Source organism: Ambystoma mexicanum, chromosome 5q, assembly GCF_040938575.1.
Source record: "Ambystoma mexicanum isolate Mex_15411 chromosome 5q, UKY_AmexF1_1, whole genome shotgun sequence".
In the NCBI taxonomy this organism is placed as follows: domain Eukaryota; kingdom Metazoa; phylum Chordata; class Amphibia; order Caudata; family Ambystomatidae; genus Ambystoma; species Ambystoma mexicanum.
The window spans coordinates 1312092786-1312112530 of NC_090933.1; the positions used below are offsets into that span (position 1 = coordinate 1312092786).

Genomic DNA, 19745 nt, shown 5'->3' on the forward strand with positions numbered 1-19745 from the left:
CGCCGAGAAGGCCCGATGCCACACCCACACCAGGCAACGCCCCATCGTGCTCGTACTGTGGGTATGACCTCCCCCACAGCGGTGACTGCCCGGCTAAGTCGAGAACATGCGCCCGGTGTGGCACACCGGGGCACTATGCCAGGATGTGCCGAGCTGCTTCCCCCGTTGCAGCAGGAAGGGGACCAGAGAAAGTTGGACGAGGAGGCGCTCACAGAGTGAGAGGCATCTCCTCGATCGATCAGGGCCTGCAGGACCTGGATATCGCAGAAGAAGAAGAAGAGGAGGAGGAAGAGGTTTTCTTCATCTCCAGCATCGCGAAAGGTCCCGGCACGAGGCGCCAACCCACATGCACTGTCAACATCGATGACGTTCCCACCCCCATTCTCATCGACACTGGGGCTTCGGTCTGCGTGCTAGCCACCAAACATTATGTGGCCCTGCCAGGCCCACCGGAACTGTCAGCGTCCAAGGCAAGAATATATGCATTTGGCGGGGAAACACCCTTACCCATCCAAGGCGTGTTTGTTGCCCCAGTCTCCCATGGACAAAACACCATCAAAGCAAGATTTTTCGTCACCGACGTCAGCCCACATTCCTTGTTGAGCTGTGCGGCGTCAGAAGCGCTCGACATTGTCCATTTCACCTTTGGGGTATACCACGCCGATCTGAAAAGCATGCTACACAAGTTTGAGACTCTCTTCAAGGGCATTGGCAAACTGAACGCAGAGCCCATTCGCCTGCACATCGACAAGTCCGTGAGGCCGACAGCCCTCAAACACCGCCGGATCCCTTTTCACTTAAGGGCCCAAGTGGAGAAGGAGCTGCAACAGTTGGTCGACCGAGACATCATCGAAAGAGTGGAAGGCCCCACCCCTTGGGTTTCGCCTATCGTAGTAGCCCCAAAGCCGAAACAGCCGGGGGCGGTACGCATCTGCGTGGACATGAGGCTCCCAAATGCCGCCATCAAAAGGGAGCGTCACCTCACACCCACTCTGGATGACATCGTCGGAGAACTTCAAGGCGCCAAAGTCTTCTCCAAACTGGACCTCAGGTCTGGGTACCACCAGTTGGAACTGCACCCCGAGTCGAGGTACATTACGACGTTCACTACGCACGAGGGGTTGTACCAATATAAGAGACTTAACTTTGGGATCTCGTCCGCGGCTGAGGTCTTCCAGAATGCCATCAGAGGAGCCTTGTCCGGTCTGAAGGGTGTCATTAACATGTCTGACGACATCTTGGTCTTCGCCAGGTTGGAAAGTGAACACCTTAAACGGCTAGAGTGCACGTTTGAGAGACTACAGGCAGTAGGCCTAATCCTGCACCAAGAAAAGTGCGAATTCCTCAAAGACCGGCTGGAATTCTTCGGGTTCACCTTCCATGCGGGAGGCATATCCCCAGACCCTGGAAAAGTGAAAGACATAAGAGATGCGCCTCCACCCACATCACCGGCGGAGGTTCGGAGTTTCTTGGGGATGGTCAACTACTGCGGCCGATTCATCAAAGACCTGGCCTCCCTGTCAGAACCACTGAGGGCACTTACGAGAAATGACGTGGCTTGGCAGTGGACGGCGACTGAACAAAGATCCTTCAATGCCATCAAAGAAGCCCTGTCAGAGCAGGAGACAATGGCTTACTTCAACCCCAGCCGGGAATCAGAGATTGTAGTCGATGCCAGCCCAGTGGGACTGGGAGCAGTCCTCATGCAGGCAGACGAACTAGGGGCCATGAGACCCATAGCATACGCCAGCAAAGCCCTCACCGACACGGAAAGGCGGTATTCCCAAATTGAAAGAGAGGCCCTGGCCATCCTGTGGGGGTGCAAACACTTCAGAATCTACATCCTCGGCAAACCCGTCGTCGTGGTTACGGATCATAAACCCCTGATTCCTATCCTGTCTGGAACATCCTCCAAGCCGCCTCCCCGTATCGAGAGATGGATGCTGTCCCTCATCGAATACGGCGTCAAGCTGGTATACCGCCCAGGCACTCATAACCCCGCTGACTACCTGTCTCGACACCCAGGCACGAAGAACGCCCAGATCCCTGTAGAGGTGTCAGACGCTGGGGACGCTGTGCATCTCGTCGTTGAATCAGCCCTGCCAGTGGCCCAGTCAAGAGAGGACATTGCGGACGACTCGAACTCTGACGAGGCATTCCTAAGAGTGAAAAAGGCGGTGGCCACAGGAGAGTGGCGGGACGTCCTCCTAAACAATGCCAGAAGAAACCCAGAGGTACAAAGGGACCTACAACTGCTGTGGAAAGCTCAACACGAGCTCTCGGTGTCCACGGACGGACTGCTACTGCGTGGGGACCAGATCGTGATCCCCAGGTCACTGGTCATGAGAGTCCTCCAGTTGGCCCACACAGGGCACCAAGGCATGGCAGGGATGAAAGCGCGCCTTAGGCTGAAGGTCTGGTTCCCCGATCTGGAGCACAGGGTGACCGAATTCGTGAGGACCTGCATCCCCTGCCAGGCCACGAGTCCTGCGGAAAAGGGTCCGCCCATTCAGGCCATGGAACGGAGCGACGTGCCATGGGGAACAGTGCACGCAGATTTCGGCTCGACCGGAAGAGGTCTATATTTCCTGGTAGTCACAGACCAGTGGTCGAGGTACCCGGAAGTGGAACTCGTGGAATCCACCGCCAGCGATCACACCATCCTGGCCATGGACAAAATCTTCGCCACCCATGGTTTCCCACTTGAGATATGCTCAGACAATGGAGCGCCGTTCCAAGGGCAGCGGTTTGCCAGATACTGCGCGGAACGAGGCATCAAGCACCGAAAGGTGACCCCGCTGTGGCCAAGGGCCAATGGAGAGGTTGAGCGTTTCATGCGGACGCTTAACAAAATTTTTCGCATCTGTCAATGGAGGGGAGGACCTGCGCCACAACTTAATCGACTTTCTCCGTGAATACCGGTCCACCCCACATCGGTCCACCGGAATCGCACCCGCCGAGGCGCTGTTCAGGCGAATACCCAGAGGGCTGATACCGGAAGCGGGCGACCGACGCCCAGGAATGATCGATGGCGCACAGGTGGCAGCAGACAGAGCCGCGAGAAACGAAAGCGAGACAACAAGGCGGAGGCTGCCGGAGAAAGAGATAGCAGTAGGAGACACCTTCCTTGTCCGGAACAGGAAACCGGAAGGAAAACTCTCAATGACTTACGAAACCCAACCAATGGGAGTAACTCACGTCAAAGGCTCCATGGTCACGGCTGCGAACGCGAGAGGGACGGTGACCCGAAATGTGTCCTTCTTCAAGCGCATAGGACCCGTGGCAGCGGAGGGAGAACCCGATCCTGACCAAGGACTGGCGGCATAAGCGCCGCCGGAAGGCGTTGAACCGCCCGAAGATCCGGGGAGGCCAGAGAACCTCGAGAGGGGCTCGCCCAGGTACCCGCGCAGGGAGGGGCGCCGCCCCCCACAAAGATTCCAAGATTTCATCATGGACCCGGCAACCTGAGTAGCTAAGTCTGCTAAGTATAAGTTGTTTTGAGCCATGTTGGCTCCCCATGTTTAATGTGTTTGTTGTTTGAGGGGGAAAAGGAGGGATGTTGTGTACGTGGTACACGGAGCGCGCATGCGCGGCCCAGCGGGCCGGCGCATGCGTGCCAGTTAATAAAGGCGGCGCCCGGGGCAGTTCGCGCCGGAGCGCCGGAACAGGCAGACGTCTCTGGTGTGCGTTCTTGCGCGCCGCATCCGCGCGCTGGTGCCCGGACCCAGGGGGGCCCTCACACTCCACCACAGTGCCCCCCCAGGTTACAACACTAGTGTGGGCCAGTATTTTTAGTCAGTGAGCCCGTTTTTTGGCCACAATGGGCCAGTTTGCTTAACTCGCCTGCACATCCGGTTGTTTTGCGCAGGGTCACTGAACACATCTACTTTAAAATGCACAGTTCGCAACATCTATTACCGAAAACGGCCCCCGTGGTATATCACAAAAGTCGCCAATTGCCATTTGACTGTGGGCCAAGTTCTCATTGGTTACAGGCGACAAATGTACCGCCCAGTCCGACCCTGGCCCTCCGCCCTGCATCATGTGTTCAGGGTTCGGGGGTGTCCCCGTGCTAAAGCTTACACTTGACTGGCCTGTGGCAGGCGTGCGCGCGAGCATCATGTGTTCAGGGTTCGGGGGTGTCTCCGTGCTAAAGCTTACACTCGCCTCGCCTGTGGTAGGCGTGCACGCGAGCAGCCACGGTCGCCCTCAGGAGGCAAACCAGTTGGGCAGGAACACACGGTTACACAATCCTCGTGTAGGTGCCAAGTCTGCAGGCAGGCCTTTCTTCTAATCATAGCGCGCCTTTAGGTTTCTTTTCTTTTCTTTTACGCAGGGAATGACCCAATGCCCTCCTGCCACGTTATAACCGATACTCGTGTGCCAATGAAAGGATCTGTCGATGCACAATGTGAAAGGAGGCAGTCGCTACTATGAGCTGAGATGTCTGGGGTAAGGAGGGAGCGGGCTAGAATGCCCCTATGGCGGAGGTAGAGAGGGGGGACGAGCAGTGTCTAAGGTTTCATCTTCCGAGGACACCGGCAGGTGGGGGGGGGGGGGGGGGGTTGAGCGAGTTGCTGGAGATTTTACAGGAGTCGGCTTCCTTGACTAACTGAGCTGCTGTGATCCCCCTTCTTTGCGGCCTCCTTTTGGAAAGCATTTTAGGCTGCCCACATTGAAAGCTGACATTTTCGTCGATAACGGAAATCGCGAAAATGGCTGTATTTGGCACCCTCCCAATGTTAGCAAATGGCCCAGCACAGCACCCCAGGATCGGGGCTGGAGATTAAAGCTCCGATCCTAAACAAAGTCTCCGACCTAGAACCACTAATCCGCCCGAAAACATAGTTATTCTCTGTTTCCACTCCCTATAGGCCTGTGGGGAGGGGGGCTCCTCCACTTCTTGAGCCCGAGAGGTCTGAATACCTCCACACCAAGGTGGCCTTCTAGCAGGTTTTCTGGGTTGCTTTAGTAATGCCTCTTTGCAGTGCTAGGTTCCACCTCCAGCTTGTGATGCCTCGAGGAGAATAGCTCGGTGGCAACGTGCTCGCCCTGGAAGCAAGCCGACGGGGAGCAACACTGGTTCGATCCCCGGGTCTGCGCTTGGAAACCTCTGGGTATTTAGCGTGTTATAAATAACCTATCATATAGATAACCTACATTTTTTAATTCCTTATTGTCTTGAAGCCACAGCCGTTAGATGGGCCGTATCTGAGCTTTATTAAAATTTGCTGATCTCACCGGACTCTGAGGTGACCAAGATTTAACCTGCTTGCTGTTGTACCTGTCCCCGAATATACTATTCTGGGCACCACTTGTGGATGTAGAAATAGAAAGTGCTGGCTGTATCCAGCGCCCCATATGCCGATCGAGTCTACTATGCATACTAGTCATGTGGGTGGTATGTGACGTAACTCCTCATGAACCATCGATTTTTCGGCATTACGTTTTGTGGTGGTCCGCACACCATATACAGGTAATTTGTAGAAAGTGCGAATCATTGCGCTGTCTGTGGTGAACTGGTCTTGCATTTTTATTGTTCTCATTTTTTTTAGAAGACAGTGAGTGTGTCTTTCTTTTCATTGATTTCTTTTGCAATAAACTCTATACACGTTAATTTCTTTCATTAATTGCACAACAAATGTTTATTAACTCTTAATTCCATTCTCACATGGACATCATATTTATGATTGTTGTCAGTGTGTTTAGCAGCGAAAATGGCCACCGCTGCTCACAAGACTGCAAATAATCAGAGTGAGCATACACACATGATATATTCATGTCAGAATTTAAATCTGAGATAAATGCACATTTGGCATTCAATTAATTAGTGAAATTAACATGTATTGCCGATTACCTTTGTGGCAAATAATATTTGGTCGGGTGGAATATGAAAAATAATCTGAGAATGGACATCCCGGGCAGAGCCAGGTACTTAGGCTAGTTTTAGTCATAATAATAGCTTCTTTTACTGAGCAAAGCACATCATCAAAATGTAGAAACAGCATGTACATTATTTTCTGATGAAAGGTTGCCATTCAGAGGCGGGCCATCTGTTACTTGCCTATTTTACTCTTTTTAAAATACCCCTATGGTACAAATCGCACCATTGAGGGTTCCTGGGACCTTTGCCTAATATGAAAGACCTTAAGAATGACTACATATCGTCCTATTTCACCAAGGGCTGTATGATTGAATCACTACATAATGCAAACCATTTGTCCTCCTTTCGTTTTTTACAAAACTCATTTATGTTCGCAATCTTGAACCTTGTTCTTGATTCAGACAGCACCAGGATGCGAGGGCTGAATGGCTGCAGCGTTGCTTTAAGGTTAGTGGTCGACGGTCACCTGGTGCCATGAAATTCAGGGGTCTTGGGACTTAGGCAGTTATGCGGGCTATAACTCCTGTTCAACTGGGGTTGGGCCAGGTCAGACTTTGGCCAGTGCGAGATAACATGCACACCAGGCGCTGGTCTATGATCAAGGCCTTGTAGGGCACATTTCTTTTGGATAGGAAAACCTCCTTGCAACACTGTTATAGCAATGAAAGAACTTTATGGCGATTGGGGGTGTGAGTTGTCCTCATGGGAGCTCCGGCATGGCTGGAAGTTTCCCTTGTCTCGCTCGTAGGGCCTAGTGCATAAAATGCTGCATTCGCTGTGCAGGCCTTGCCTCCTAACTATAGTTAACATCTACGAAAAATGGCAGTCTTGCTCTTGTCCTGGGCTTCACTATGTGAGTTGATTACATCGGGTTGGGATCCTACCACTGCCCCCCCCTGGCCCATCATGGTGCTTTGAATGCAGCTCGCCTTACTCTAGAGTGCTCAGGGGTGGTGGGATGGCTCACCCCCTTCCCAACAAGACCAACTGGAAATGTTGTACAGACCATCTCCTGTTAAGTTGGAGCAAGAGCTCTAATTGGGCAATTAGTTTAATGAATTGAATGGAAAGCAGAGGTTGGTCTTTTTACCATTGCACAGAGCAATGGCCAACATGCTGGATGAGAGATCTTTGTTGTTGTGCTACGGATTTGAAATTTTTAATGGTGATTGATTGTGTTTTTTGTTGCAGCTTTGCATCTAAAACCATGCTAGTGGGAGAAATGTTAGTGATGACTCGGGGTAAAAGCGTATAGTCTTGGTCTCCCGGGCCAATGTGTGATGATTGTACATTGTAATCTGTGCATTCGCCGACTGCAGCTGTAGATCTGCTGACTGGCCCTTGTTTGCAGGCAGAGTTTGGACTGTTAGTTGCAGGCTATGGCCCTTGGTTTATCTGAGGTGTTGGAAGGCAAAGGGCCCATAGACTCTGGAGCGCTCATGTAGGCCCACCGGCTCCACTTGCAGTGCCCGAGGCATAGACACACCACTCCTTACTCATCCCAGAGACTCTGCAGGGGGTCCCCATACCCTATTGGGCAGGCAGGGCCCTCCTACTCCACCCACCCCACAGTATCCTGCCCATGGTGGGGATTAGCGCATCCACGTTGGTGTAGTAGCAGGAGACTCCACCCACCTGCACCCCCCGCGCTGCTTCTACCCTGGTGCAAGTAGAGTTTAGAGCCGTCTGTGGCTTCTTTTCATTCTTTCAGGTGCACCCAAGATGAACTCCCAGGAGGAAGACTATGGAACATTCGACTCGTCTCTGAACAGTAAGCATCTCTACTCTATTCACACCATTATATGCACAATTCTTTTTGGCACCACTTTAAAAAATAAATGCACCGAATTATTCACAAGTGAGAGCAAATAATTGAACCACTGGTCCTTTTTTCAACATTACATTGATAAAGATGTATTCAATGGTTTCTAGCCTTCGCAAGCCATGTTTGGCTATTGTGTGGTAGTTAAGTGCCAGCTCAAGATGTGGAGCTGAGACAGCGTAGTGCATGTTCAATTGTGTCCTTATTTAGAAAATGGCGCAATAGTAGTGCTTTGACATAATAAAGCCTCCGTTTTTCACTGGTTCATGATGTGTATGAAAAATATAGCAAGACCAGAACCATCTCCCACCGCAATGAGATGCACATGCATCGGCCCAAAACTCACTATTACTACTGGCTGCCTTCAGGGCATAGTGGGCAGTTACAAAAGCAATCCAATTCTATCCAGATTCTGAAAGTGTGCTAAAGTAGCCGGTTGCCCATGTGCAGCGGGAGTAATTGAAATTATGTATTTTACAAAACGGGTAAGAAAATACATTTATTGTTCGGTTTGCCAAAGAAAAAGTGGGCACATTATTCCTTGTAGTGGTGCGTCTTCCTATCTAGAGCACCACACTAATTGTCCCTACATGGTTATGTAACAGAGGTTTGGCATTTGCTCTAATGCCGTTTGCATGCTCTGCGGGTGATCTGGCGGATCCGAAAGAGGGGTTGGGTTGGTGGGGATTGCGAAAAAATGCCAGATAGCTTTGCTGCTGAGTTCAGTTCGGGAGTACCTGGGTGCTGTGTCGGAGGCATTTATGTTCAGATGAAAGGCCCATGTGCTAATCGTGCGGTGGTGGTACGTTGGATTTAGGGGTGTAAGTTTGGTTTGTCTGTAAGGAGAGATGTTATTGCTGTGTGCTGGAGGCTTGGATTGTCTGCTTAGTGTTGTGGAACAAAGACGTGTTCGTGTTGGGGCACCCAATTCACACCATGTTCAATTAATGGGACATGCTAAGGAGCTAAGTAATGTGCTCATGACAGATGGTTGGTAGTTGGTCCCGTCTGTTGCTGTAAACTCTGCGTCCTGAATAGTGTCAGCTGACCATATGAAACACCACTTTATTCCCCTAATAACCCTTGTGACTTTTTCGTTGTTCTGGGTTGTGAAGCTCGGCTCTCTTTGGTATTGGGCTTCTGGTGAAAGTAGAAGCTGCAAGTGAAGAAATCGATGGTGGTTGCCACCCTGTGTTGTAACCAGGAAGTCCAGAGTTATAACTCACCCGATTTTGTGGTGATCTCCGTTTACATGTTTATACGGTTGAAGTGTAAAACATTGGTGTCACGCTCTGCATGTGCAAGGAGACCAAATCCTGGGTTTGTTTATTTATTCACTTATTACGCGCTCCAGACCCAGAGGTAATAGGGCATCACAGAATGAAAATGCAAGGCTTAGATAATTATGCAATGTACAGAAATACACAAATATAGTATGAATTACTGTAGATACAAAACACAGTTCAGTGTATGAATATGGCAGCAATATAGTTACAGTAATATATAATGTACAAATATAAAAGTTACAGATTATCACCCTGTGGAGCCCTCAGGTTCGCAGGTAGAATAGATACATATACATTTCAACAATATACAGTGTTCAAATATACAAGTTACCGCATGTTACACTGCCGTGTAACACTTAGACTCGCAAGGTAAAGTAGATTCTCATGTGTTTCAGTGGAAGGGGTAGTAAGCTATGGGTTAAATGAGATGCTGTGTTTTATAACATTTTTCCTGAAGGATGGAAAAGGTTGGTCCCTTCGTAGTTCTTGTGGAATTGAGTTCCATCATATCTCTGCCTTTACAGGGAAGCTATTGCCACCGATGGTGGTGAGCCTATATCGAGGTATAGCCCGGCAGTTAGTATTACCAGCTCTAGTTGGTCTAGGAGAAATTCTTCTCTGGAATTTATCTGAGAGGTAGCTAGGGGCAGAATTGTTAAGAGCTTTATAGGTCAAACACAATGTCTTAAGCTGAATTGTATTGCCTGTAGATAGCCATTTATGTTGGCGTCTGAGGGATGAGATATGAGTTCTTTTATTTGTGCTTAGGGCAGCTCTTAAGGCATTATTTTATAATATCTGGAGCTTCCGAATGGTGGTTTTATTGGCCCCGCTCTATAGGGCATTACAATAGTCGATTCTAGAGAGTATTAAGGCTCTGGCCAGGCTGAAGCAGCTATCATCAGAGATGAAAGGTTTGCCTGCTCTTAGCAGCTTGCAAGTGTAGGCTGTGGATGAGTTAAGGGATTGTATCTGTTTGTCAAAAGACAAAGTGGAATCCAGATAGAAACCAAGGGTTTTTACCTCCTTGGAGACTTTGATGGTATTCCCGTCGATATTAAAAGAGGAGCACTCCTGTCCTAGTTTTTTAATATTGGCCTGTTATCCTAGAATTAACAACTCAGTCTTATCATTGTTCAAGCATAAGCCATGATTGGCCATCCACGCTTGGATGATAAGCTATACCTTGTTCACCAACTCCGTGTCCCTAATGTGATCCCAAGAAAGCGGGAGGAGAATCTGAGTGTCATCTGCATAATTCGTGTAGGTGACACCCAGAAGGTTCAGATCATCAAACAAGGGTTTGGTGAAGATATTGTAGAGGGTTGGTGAGGCACAAGAGCCCTGAGGAACCCCGCACAGAATAGGGGTTGGGTCAGCAGCTGCCGAGGGAGAGAAAACTCATCGTTCTTTCACTCAGGAAGGATTCAATCCATCTGATGGCCTCCGGGGAGAAATGGGCGGCAGAGTCCAGGTGTCTGCAGAGGACCTTATGATCAACCAGATCAAATGCGGCTGAGAGATCAAGTAAGAGCAGAAGTGTTGTCTTCCCTTTGTCTCTCAACTCATCTATTTGTGATTTTAAATCGATTAGGGCTGTTTCCGTGCCATGTAATGGGCGGACGCCAGACTGTCAGCTACCTAGGAATTTATGCAGTTGAAGGTGTTTTTGAATGTGATTATAGGCAGCTTTGTCCAATATTTTGAGTCGAAATGGAACCGTAGTAATGGGGTGGTAGTTAGTGGGGATGAGGGGATCTAATGTCTGTTTCTTGAGGAGAGGGAGCACCCAAGATTGTTTGAGATTGGCAGGGATGGTGCCTGTAGCAAAGGAAGCATTGATTAGTTTAGTAATGAATGGGGATCATTCTCTAGCAGCATCTTTTATAAGCTGTGCTGGACAAATGTAACCTTTGCAATTGGAAGGCTTCAGTAACAGGATTATTTTTTCTGCTTCCAATGTAGACATTTTAGAGAAGTGGAATGGATTGTGTGCCGCCAGTAATGTACTAGGCAGAGGGTTTTTTGACGAGCACTGTAGATTCAGTGCTTCTTTTTTCTGCTGAATTTTATTTTGGAGCATGTTGATTTTATTAACTCGCGCATGTTGGATGTCTGCACACCAAGATTTGTCTTTAGTGCAGGTATTGGGTATACCTATTGGGGATTCTAATTCTTTTAGAATGGAGAAAAGTTATTTCATACCAGAATTTGATTTGGCAATACGCTCATCGTAGGAGTTGCGTTTGGCCCGGCAAATTTTCTTCTTCTAATGCGACGAGAGTGGGGTTAATTTGGCTTTGTTCTCATTGGAAGGGCAAAGTCTCCAATTAGTTTCACTCTTTCTCTTTAAGGTGCAAAGGTCTTTAAACTGTGGTCTAAACCATTTTTTAGGTGGGGCTATAGGTTTACTGGCTCTTAATTTAAGGGGGGGCAATTTTGTCCATTGTGGTGAGCATAATGTTATTATATTCATGAACTAGAGTGCTAGGATCAGGAATTTCAGCTCAACTGCATTGAGAGTAGGGAGAATAGCAGGGATTACTTTCTCAACTGTTATACTTTTTTTATTTCTGGTGATGCACAGTGGCGCGAAGGGGGGAGCTAGAAGAGAGGGTTTTGTAGTGGATAGGTGGAAGGACACCAGTGAGTGATCTGTCAATGAAAGAGGCAGGATGGATGAGATGGTAACTGAACACTTAAAATCCGCTGTCCAATCCAAAGTTCTCCCTTTTAGGTGGGTAGGTTTATTTACTTTTTGAGAATCCTAGTGAGCTAATTATATTAGCTATATCTGAAGCGTTTTCGTCCAAATGGTCATTGAAGCCTATGTTGAAATCCCCTAATAGGAGTAATTGGGAGGATGGTTTAAGGTTATTTGTGAGTAAGTTGTGCAGATCTTCCTTGAAGGTGCCAAGAGGGCCAGGCGGTCTGTATAATAAATGGATGGTGAGCGATTGTGAATTATCTGGAATTTAGCAGAGAGGATTTCACATGATTGTGACGTGGGTAGGAACCAATCTTAGGGACAGACATGTTTTAGAAATGATAGCAATTCCACCACCTCTTGTCTCACTATTGTATACCCATCGGGGATAGCTAGAAGGAGTGAGGGCCCTGCTGCATTATGAAGCCAGGTTTCTGTAATTGCAAGGAACTCCAGATTACCTTCGGTAATGAGGTCGGCTATGTCAGTGTGGGCGACGAACGATCTTGCATTAAGAAGCGCTCCTTTAAGAGGGGAGGTCTCACTGACTTATTTGACTAGGCTAAGGTGGGCTGTATTAGCACGTAGCTTGTGCTTATAGTTGTTGGTCTGGGGGGGCATTTATATTAGACTTGGACAAGGGCGGAGATTGCTTGGGATGGATAGGTTTCAGACTAGGCTTATAGTTTGTTTTCTGGTTGGTGGGGGGGTAGGGCTCTTCTCAATGGTTCGTGTAGTTTAGTTAATCTGGCACATGGTAGAGAAGCATAGGTTACTGCCTCAAAGGCACTAGAGACATTACTTGTTACAGCATTTGTCAGTGTGGACAGACTAGGGTCTGAGATGGATGCTAGCGGGAGCTGAGCGAGGTATACTTGGCTTCTAGTGCCGGTATATGTGGTGCCAGCCATTGTGCAGAGCAGTGTTATTAACGTCAACATCTTTCCAGTTAGATTATCAAGGATATGACGTTACTCATGGAAATACCTACGTTGTGACTAAATGACACAAGAAAAGGTTTCGCTGCGCAATATAAAGGTAGAAACCCTATCAGTCACCTGGTCGCTTATGCCTAAACAAGTTGGGCAACGAGCATTCAATGAAAGGGTGGTTTGGCATGCGGAAGGGTTTTTGGTAGCAAATAATCGATTTAGGAAAAGAAGCCCATGGGGTTGTAAAGCAGGAGCTCCATTAGACAGCAGAAGATTTAGAAGTGAGAGCATGGCGGTTTACAAGGAAAGTGGAGACAAAGAGAATCCCATCCTGTACTTGGCTGTTCACAGGAAGTAATGCCCCCCCCCCCCTCGTAGGCGCCAATGCAAGGAGATGGCGTGCCGCAGTGTAGATGCAGACTGCTGTACCTGGCCCAGGGTAGTGTATAAGTGCACACTGAGAATACTTCTGCGTACATTTGCAAAGAATCCATTCTTCTGTTTCTTTCTCGTCTGGGCATCTCGCAGGCTACCCCACATGATTGCAAAGGTGCCAATGTCCAGAGCCCGTTGCCACATTCCCGCAACTCTAGGAAAGGAATGGTGATTATGTGATGGTGCTCAAGCCACTTACAGGTAATTGTCCTTACACCTGCCTGGATCTCCTGGGCCTTTCCCCTTCTGGCTCGAACTATTCCCCTCCTCCTCCACAAAATCACCTTATCTTTGAATTCGTGGCCAATGGTCTTTCCCTTTGTAGGCTTATTGCTCCTTCTCCCAGTCCCTTCTTCCCACTTATGCTGCTATTCTTGATCCCTAGGTTCGGACTTTGGATTCTGAGTCTAGAATCCCTTCGATGTTCAAGCTCTTCTTACCCGCTCATGAGGCAGAAAGGTGGTGATGCCGCTTTCTGAGTTCACAGTCCCCTGTATGGCGCACTTAATGAACCTTTCAGCCATTCTACCCAACCGCTGCCCTGGGGGTAGTGGGGTTGTCCTCAAGAGCTGTATAGCACACTTTCATGACCACGGATACCAATTGGATTCTGTTGTCCATTACAATTTGGGAAAGGGTTCCCTCTCTGCAAAACCACCTCTCTGAAGAACTCTATGGCTGTTCTACTGTCTATGTAAAAGCTTTCCCCTTCCGTGCCATGGCAAACCTCTGGTTGTGGTCCATCTGCTTGGTCCTTCAAAGTTGCATGCTACCTTCTCCCACACTTCAGCATGGAGTGGTGCTGCTATTGCGTCTTGTGTGTCTTTCCTTGAAGACTGAACAGCATTGTCTATCTGCGGCTCTGGGCTTTGCCACCAACGGTGCTCTTTCGGCTTTTTGTGAGGCAATGCTCTAGGTATCCTTCGTGGGGGAGATAGGGTCACATTACACAGGTCCTGCTGGTATATTTGCTCATAAAAGTAACTGCCCTTTTGTCTCCCTCCATTCTGTAATATGGTTGCACACTTTGTGTTGGAGTCCTTTAATCTGGCCAGCCTTCAGTCGCAAGTTCCAAAACCCTGTTGAAGCGTTCTTGCTTCTGATGTGCGTCTCTTGGGCGTTTTGGTATGATATCTGCCTATATATATATATATATATATTTCTGAGGCTTGTGGAATCTGCTTAGATCACATGCTGTGCATAGGCCGACATCTAGTGGAAGCTGCGGAGTATTACAGTTTGTTTTTCGAAAGTCGAAAATGGGCATCGACACAGGCGTGCCAGTAATACTATCCCTAGTGTGACGTCCACTGTACCCAAGATCCCTCACGCGTGTAGGATCCTCAGATTGTTTTTTTCCGCCATACTGGTCGGAAGCATCTTGCGGAGTTCCCTGGCCTTAGCCATACTTTTGCTGTTATTATAATTTTAATTCTTATTCATTCCCTTCCCCACCCCAACGTCGACCCTCAACCTCGACGACGGCTGGAGAAGTCATCGACCGTCGACTGCTGCACGACGGATCTGGGCCTCGGTAGGCCGCTGGCCTCGGCCCGGGCCTAGTAGGCCGCTGGCCTCGGCCCTTACAAGTAGGGAGAGTGGGGGGTGGTACATACTCTTCACTCTTGATATATAGTTACATTTATATATATTCCTACACTTAGCAGCCCGCTGCCTTAAGGTGCGTATGGAGGGTACCCCTTTTCAATTCTGCCCCAAGTGCAATCGCAAATACCCTTGGGTCGACAGGCACGCCACGTGCAATCTCTGCTTGCCGAGGGATCACCCCGAAGCGAACTGCAGAGCGTGTAGTAGGTTTAAACCTAAGACACTTAAGGACCGTTCGACAAAGCGTTGGGCCCACCACGCCAGGCAGGAGGCCATGGCAGCGGAGGGCGCCTTCAGCGATGGCAGCGACGCCGTACTTTCGGACGGCGAGGGCATTACGGCGTCGAAAGACAGCCGACGAGCGCAGGTCCCCGACCTCGGAAGGTCGTCCGGCAAGGCGGCTATGGGGAAGACCCCCGGCGACGCAAGCGCTACACACCTAACACACACTAAACACACTAAGACCAACCGGACCTCGACGACGTCGACTTCCCGGAAAGAGGCACAAAAAGAACGGTCCGACTCGGTGTCCTCTGGGCGCTCTCGATCGAGATCGCCTCACGACGCAAGGCAATCATCCACTCTTGCCAAGAGTGCCTCGCTACACACACTAACGGAAGTTCGATCGTCGGGAGACGAAGACGACTTCCACCCCCAGGCCGCGCTCCAAGATACCGAGACCGCGGTTAACACCAGTGAGGCCCCACGCCCGAAGCACACAGATACCTTTCCAGACCCTCGACGCCAGGCGTCGAAAGTCTCTGGGGCCCCCAAGGGACAGGGAAAACATTTTTCCACGCACGGAGAAGGGGGGAAACAGCGGAAAGCACAGCCTTCCACCCCTGTAAAGCCTAAGCAGACAAGCAAACACAAGTCTACCCTTGAAAATAAATCACCTGCTAAAGTAATACCCTGTTCCAGGGAATGGTCCAGTGAAGACATAGACAGGGTTATGTCTAGGATGTCTTCCTTGGCTAATTTTTATGATAAGAACCCAGAACACTTTCTTTCATATAACCCTCAAGGGGCCACACCCTCAGGCTCCTCCGATCCTATCCCGCTAAGTAAAAAGCCCCGGGTCGAAAGACCTGAACCCTTCGAGGTTCAGCCTTACTCCACTCCATATTCTACTCCACTCCCCAGTTATCAGGGACAAGTTTTCCCTGAAGAGGACCAGGAGTTTGCAATTATGGAAGAACAAACCGGGACAGATTACTATGCAGAGGATGAGGACCTGGAGGAGGGAGAAGATGAGCAGGAAATTTACAGAGTAGATTCCCCAGTACAAAGCGAAGCCCCAGTTACTGACTCTCCAGTTGATAACCAGCCCCTCCTTAACGAGGTTCTCGCTCGAGCAGCTGAACACTTCCACATCGACACCCACGGTGTACAGGAGGAAAGGGACTTCGCGGAGGAGTTTGTAGGAGAGAGAAGACCGGTCGCTCAGACCATCCCTATCCTCAAATCCATCCAACGAAGAATAGATCCTTCCCTGGTGAATCCTAACCTCACCAGAGCTGTCAACCCCAGAATTGAAAAGATTTTCCGGGCAGCCCAGTCTGACCCTCTGTATATAAAGGGACATCTTAAACCAGATTCCCTAGTGGTGACCAACACTAGAAAGAGGGCTGGCACGCCCTTATCTTCATCAGAAGCTCCTCCCGACAAGGAGAGCAAAAAACTTTACGGGTTTGGCAGAAAGGTAGCCTCAACGTCCGCCTACCAAGCAAGGATTGCGAATTCCACCACCCTGTTGGCTAGTTACAATTGCCATCAATGGGAAGAAGTCGCGGCGCTCATTGCCTCTGCTCCAGAACCGTTAAAGGGCCAGCTGGCTCGGATCTCGGCAGAGGGGAGAGCCGTGTCTGGTTGCATTTTAAAAGCAACTTTCGACGCCGCTGACAACGCAGGGAGATTGATAGCAGAAGGTACTGTTATCAAGAGACATGCGTGGTTACGGCAGTCGGGATTCAAGACAGAAACCCAGGCTTCTTTAATAGACAAGCCAGTGGAACCCGACCTATTGTTTGGGAAAGCGGTCGAAGACGCACTTAAAAATGCCAAAGATGAATATGAGACTCTCAAATCCCTTGGCCAGCTTACCAACAAACCCCCTAACCAGAGGGGTAACAATAATTTTCGTCGCCCACGCGGCCAAAATTCACAAAGAGGCAACTATGCCCAGGGACAAGGTACACAATGGAATAACAACCAGCAGTCTACCCAGAGTTACGGCAGGGGTAACAAGAGAGGTCGTGGAAGAGGCAGAGGCAGCCCCAACAAGGGCGGTGGCACGCCTCCACCAAAACAGTGACGCTCAGTTCAGGGTCCCTTGCCACGCAACCCCAGTAGGGGGACGCATTTCCACCTTCACCCAGGCTTGGGAAGGGATCACCTCAGACAGATGGGTGCTGTCAACAGTATCCGCAGGATATTGTATAGAACTACTGCAGCGTCCCCGGAATCATCCTCCACGACAAAGAGTGCACTCCCTAGAGCATCAAAGGATCCTTCTCGAGGAGATCGCCATTCTGCTAGAAAAGGACGCGATAGAACTCGTCCCAGGACACCAGGTAAACAAGGGTATCTATTCAACTTACTTCCTTGTGCCAAAGAAAGATTTGACAATGCGCCCAGTATTGGACTTACGGCCTGCCAACAAATATGTCAAGCCCCAAAAATTCCGTATGACCACGCTACAAGAGGTAATCCCCCTCCTAAAAAAGGGGGATTACATGGCAACCTTGGATATGAAAGATGCTTATTTTCATATTTCCATGCTCCCAGCGCACAAAAGGTACTTGCGCTTCAAGGTGGACAGTCGCCACTACCAATTCAAGGTACTGCCCTTCGGGATAGCTTCAGCACCAAGGGTATTCACCAAGGTACTGGCGGTGGCGGCTGCACACCTACGCAGGGAAGCAATCCCGGTGTACCCTTATCTGGACGACTGGCTCATAACGGGGGAAACCCCAGGAATTTGCAGGTCAAACATTCAGAGGACTATCGACCTCCTCCACGAATTAGGCTTCTCCATCAACGAGAAAAAGTCAAGTCTGGTGCCAAGCACCTCAAAACAGTTTCTAGGAGCTATCCTAGATACTCAGAAAGGATTGACCTTCCCTTCGGAAGAGAGAATTCGGAATATACTTCTGCAAATTCCGCATTATCAGTCAGGTCAACAGATAACAGTACGCAAAGCTATGCGGTTACTGGGCATGATGGCGTCATGCATTTACCTGGTCCCCCACGCGCGTCTGCGCATGCGTCCCATGCAGGAATGGTTGGCGAAACAGTGGTCTCAGGCAAGTGGTCATTGGGACGATCTAGTGGTCGTTTCGCCAACACTCGTACAGAGCCTACACTGGTGGACAAGAGAGAATCTCGCAAAGGGGAAACCCTTTTACGATCCCGAAGTACAAGCCGTGGTGACTACAGATGCATGCCTGACTGGGTGGGGAGCTCACCATCTCCACCACACAGCTCAGGGTCTCTGGTCTCACTCAGTAGCCAAGAACCACATCAATCTGCTAGAGCTTCTGGCAGTATTCCGAGCGCTAAGGGCGTTCGAGCCCCATCTACTGAACTTGTCGGTGCAGATCAGGACGGACAGCACGACAGCCATGTTCTATCTGAACAAGCAAGGGGGGACTCGTTCGCCAAATCTGTCCAAGCTTGCCCAGAAAATATGGATATGGGCACTCAGACGGAACATCTTCCTGTCATCGCAACATGTTCCAGGGGAGCTCAATTCCCTAGCGGATGCTCTAAGCAGAAACTCCCTCCCAGAAGAACACGAATGGGTCCTTCACAGAGACGTAGTAGAAGATCTCTTCTCTCAGTGGGGTTTCCCCACTATAGACCTATTCGCCACAAGCGAAAACAAACAATGCCCAGGATTTGCATCCAGGTTCCCCCAGCCGGACTCCCAAGGGAATGCCCTGTGGATGAACTGGTCAGGGATGTTTGCGTACGCTTTTCCACCAACTCCTCTCATCAGGAAGGTGGTGTACAAGATGAACAAGGAATCTATGACGCTCATCCTAGTTGCTCCCATGTGGGCGAGACAACCATGGTTTCCACACCTACGCAGGATGGCGGTGTGCGAACCCATCAGACTCCCAGCCTGGTACAACCTACTGTCCCAGCAACAGGGTCAAACAGTGCATCAGGAACCCAACTCTATGAACCTAGCAGCATGGCTCCTGAAGTCATAGAGTTTGGACATCTCAAATTACCACAGAGGTGTATGGACATTCTAAAGGAGTCCAGGAAACCAAATACAAGGCACTGTTACTTTGATAAGTGGAAAAGATTCGTTATCTGGTGCCAGAATAAACAAATCAACCCGGTTGATTGCACTCCTTCCAACGTTGTGACATACATGCTCCACCTGCTGGATGCAGGGTTGGTTTTTAACTCGCTGAAAGTACACCTGGCAGCCCTCTCGGCTTACACCACATCCCATAACAAGGTCTCGTGGTGGAAAGTACCAGTGGTTAAAGCCTTCATGGAAGGAGTAAAGAGACTTCACCCTCCTATTTCGAACCCACCGCCAGGATGGGACCTCAACGTGGTGCTAGCTAAGCTCATGGGACCCCCATTCGAACCCATGCATAAAAGTAGTCTCAAACACCTGACTTATAAAACGGCCTTCTTAGTAGCCATTACCTCCATAAGAAGGGTCAGTGAAATTCAGGCTCTGTCAGTGCAGGATCCTTTCTTTACTATCCACAAGGACAAACTGGTTTTACGCACACACCCTAGGTTCTCACCTAAATTCATATCCAAGTTCCATGTAAACCAGTCCATCGAGCTTCCGGCTTTCTTCCAGAACCCGCAAAGCTCGGCTGAGGTGAAACTACACACCCTAGATGTGCGTAGGGCGGTCCTATACTATGTAAATAAAACCAGACCGCTAAGGAAAACAGATCAACTGTTTGTCTCCGTAGCTACAGGCAGAGAGGGGGATCGCGTCTCTAAGGGCGCTATCTCGAAGTGGATTATCAACTGTATACAGCTGTGTTACTCTCTTTCTGACAAGACTCTGCCTTTTACGCCAAGGGCCCAC

General features: G+C 49.5%; 1 protein-coding gene across 5 annotated transcripts in view; it reads left to right on the top strand.

The window, feature by feature from the left end:
• LOC138498068 (solute carrier family 52, riboflavin transporter, member 2-like) overlaps nucleotides 1-19745 on the top strand; it is a 308844-nt gene that overhangs the window by 95018 nt on the left and 194081 nt on the right. For 2 of the 5 annotated variants that reach the window (XM_069621915.1, XM_069621917.1), the window contains exon 2: nucleotides 7596-7655. The exons of 1 other annotated variant lie outside the window; for it this stretch is intronic. In XM_069621915.1, coding sequence (XP_069478016.1) covers nucleotides 7607-7655 — 49 coding nt within the window. In that variant the 5' untranslated portion in view covers nucleotides 7596-7606. Of the gene's footprint in view, nucleotides 1-4320; nucleotides 4453-7595; nucleotides 7656-19745 lie in introns of those variants that run through there. 2 more of the 5 variants (XM_069621916.1, XM_069621919.1) reach the window with 2 other exon arrangements.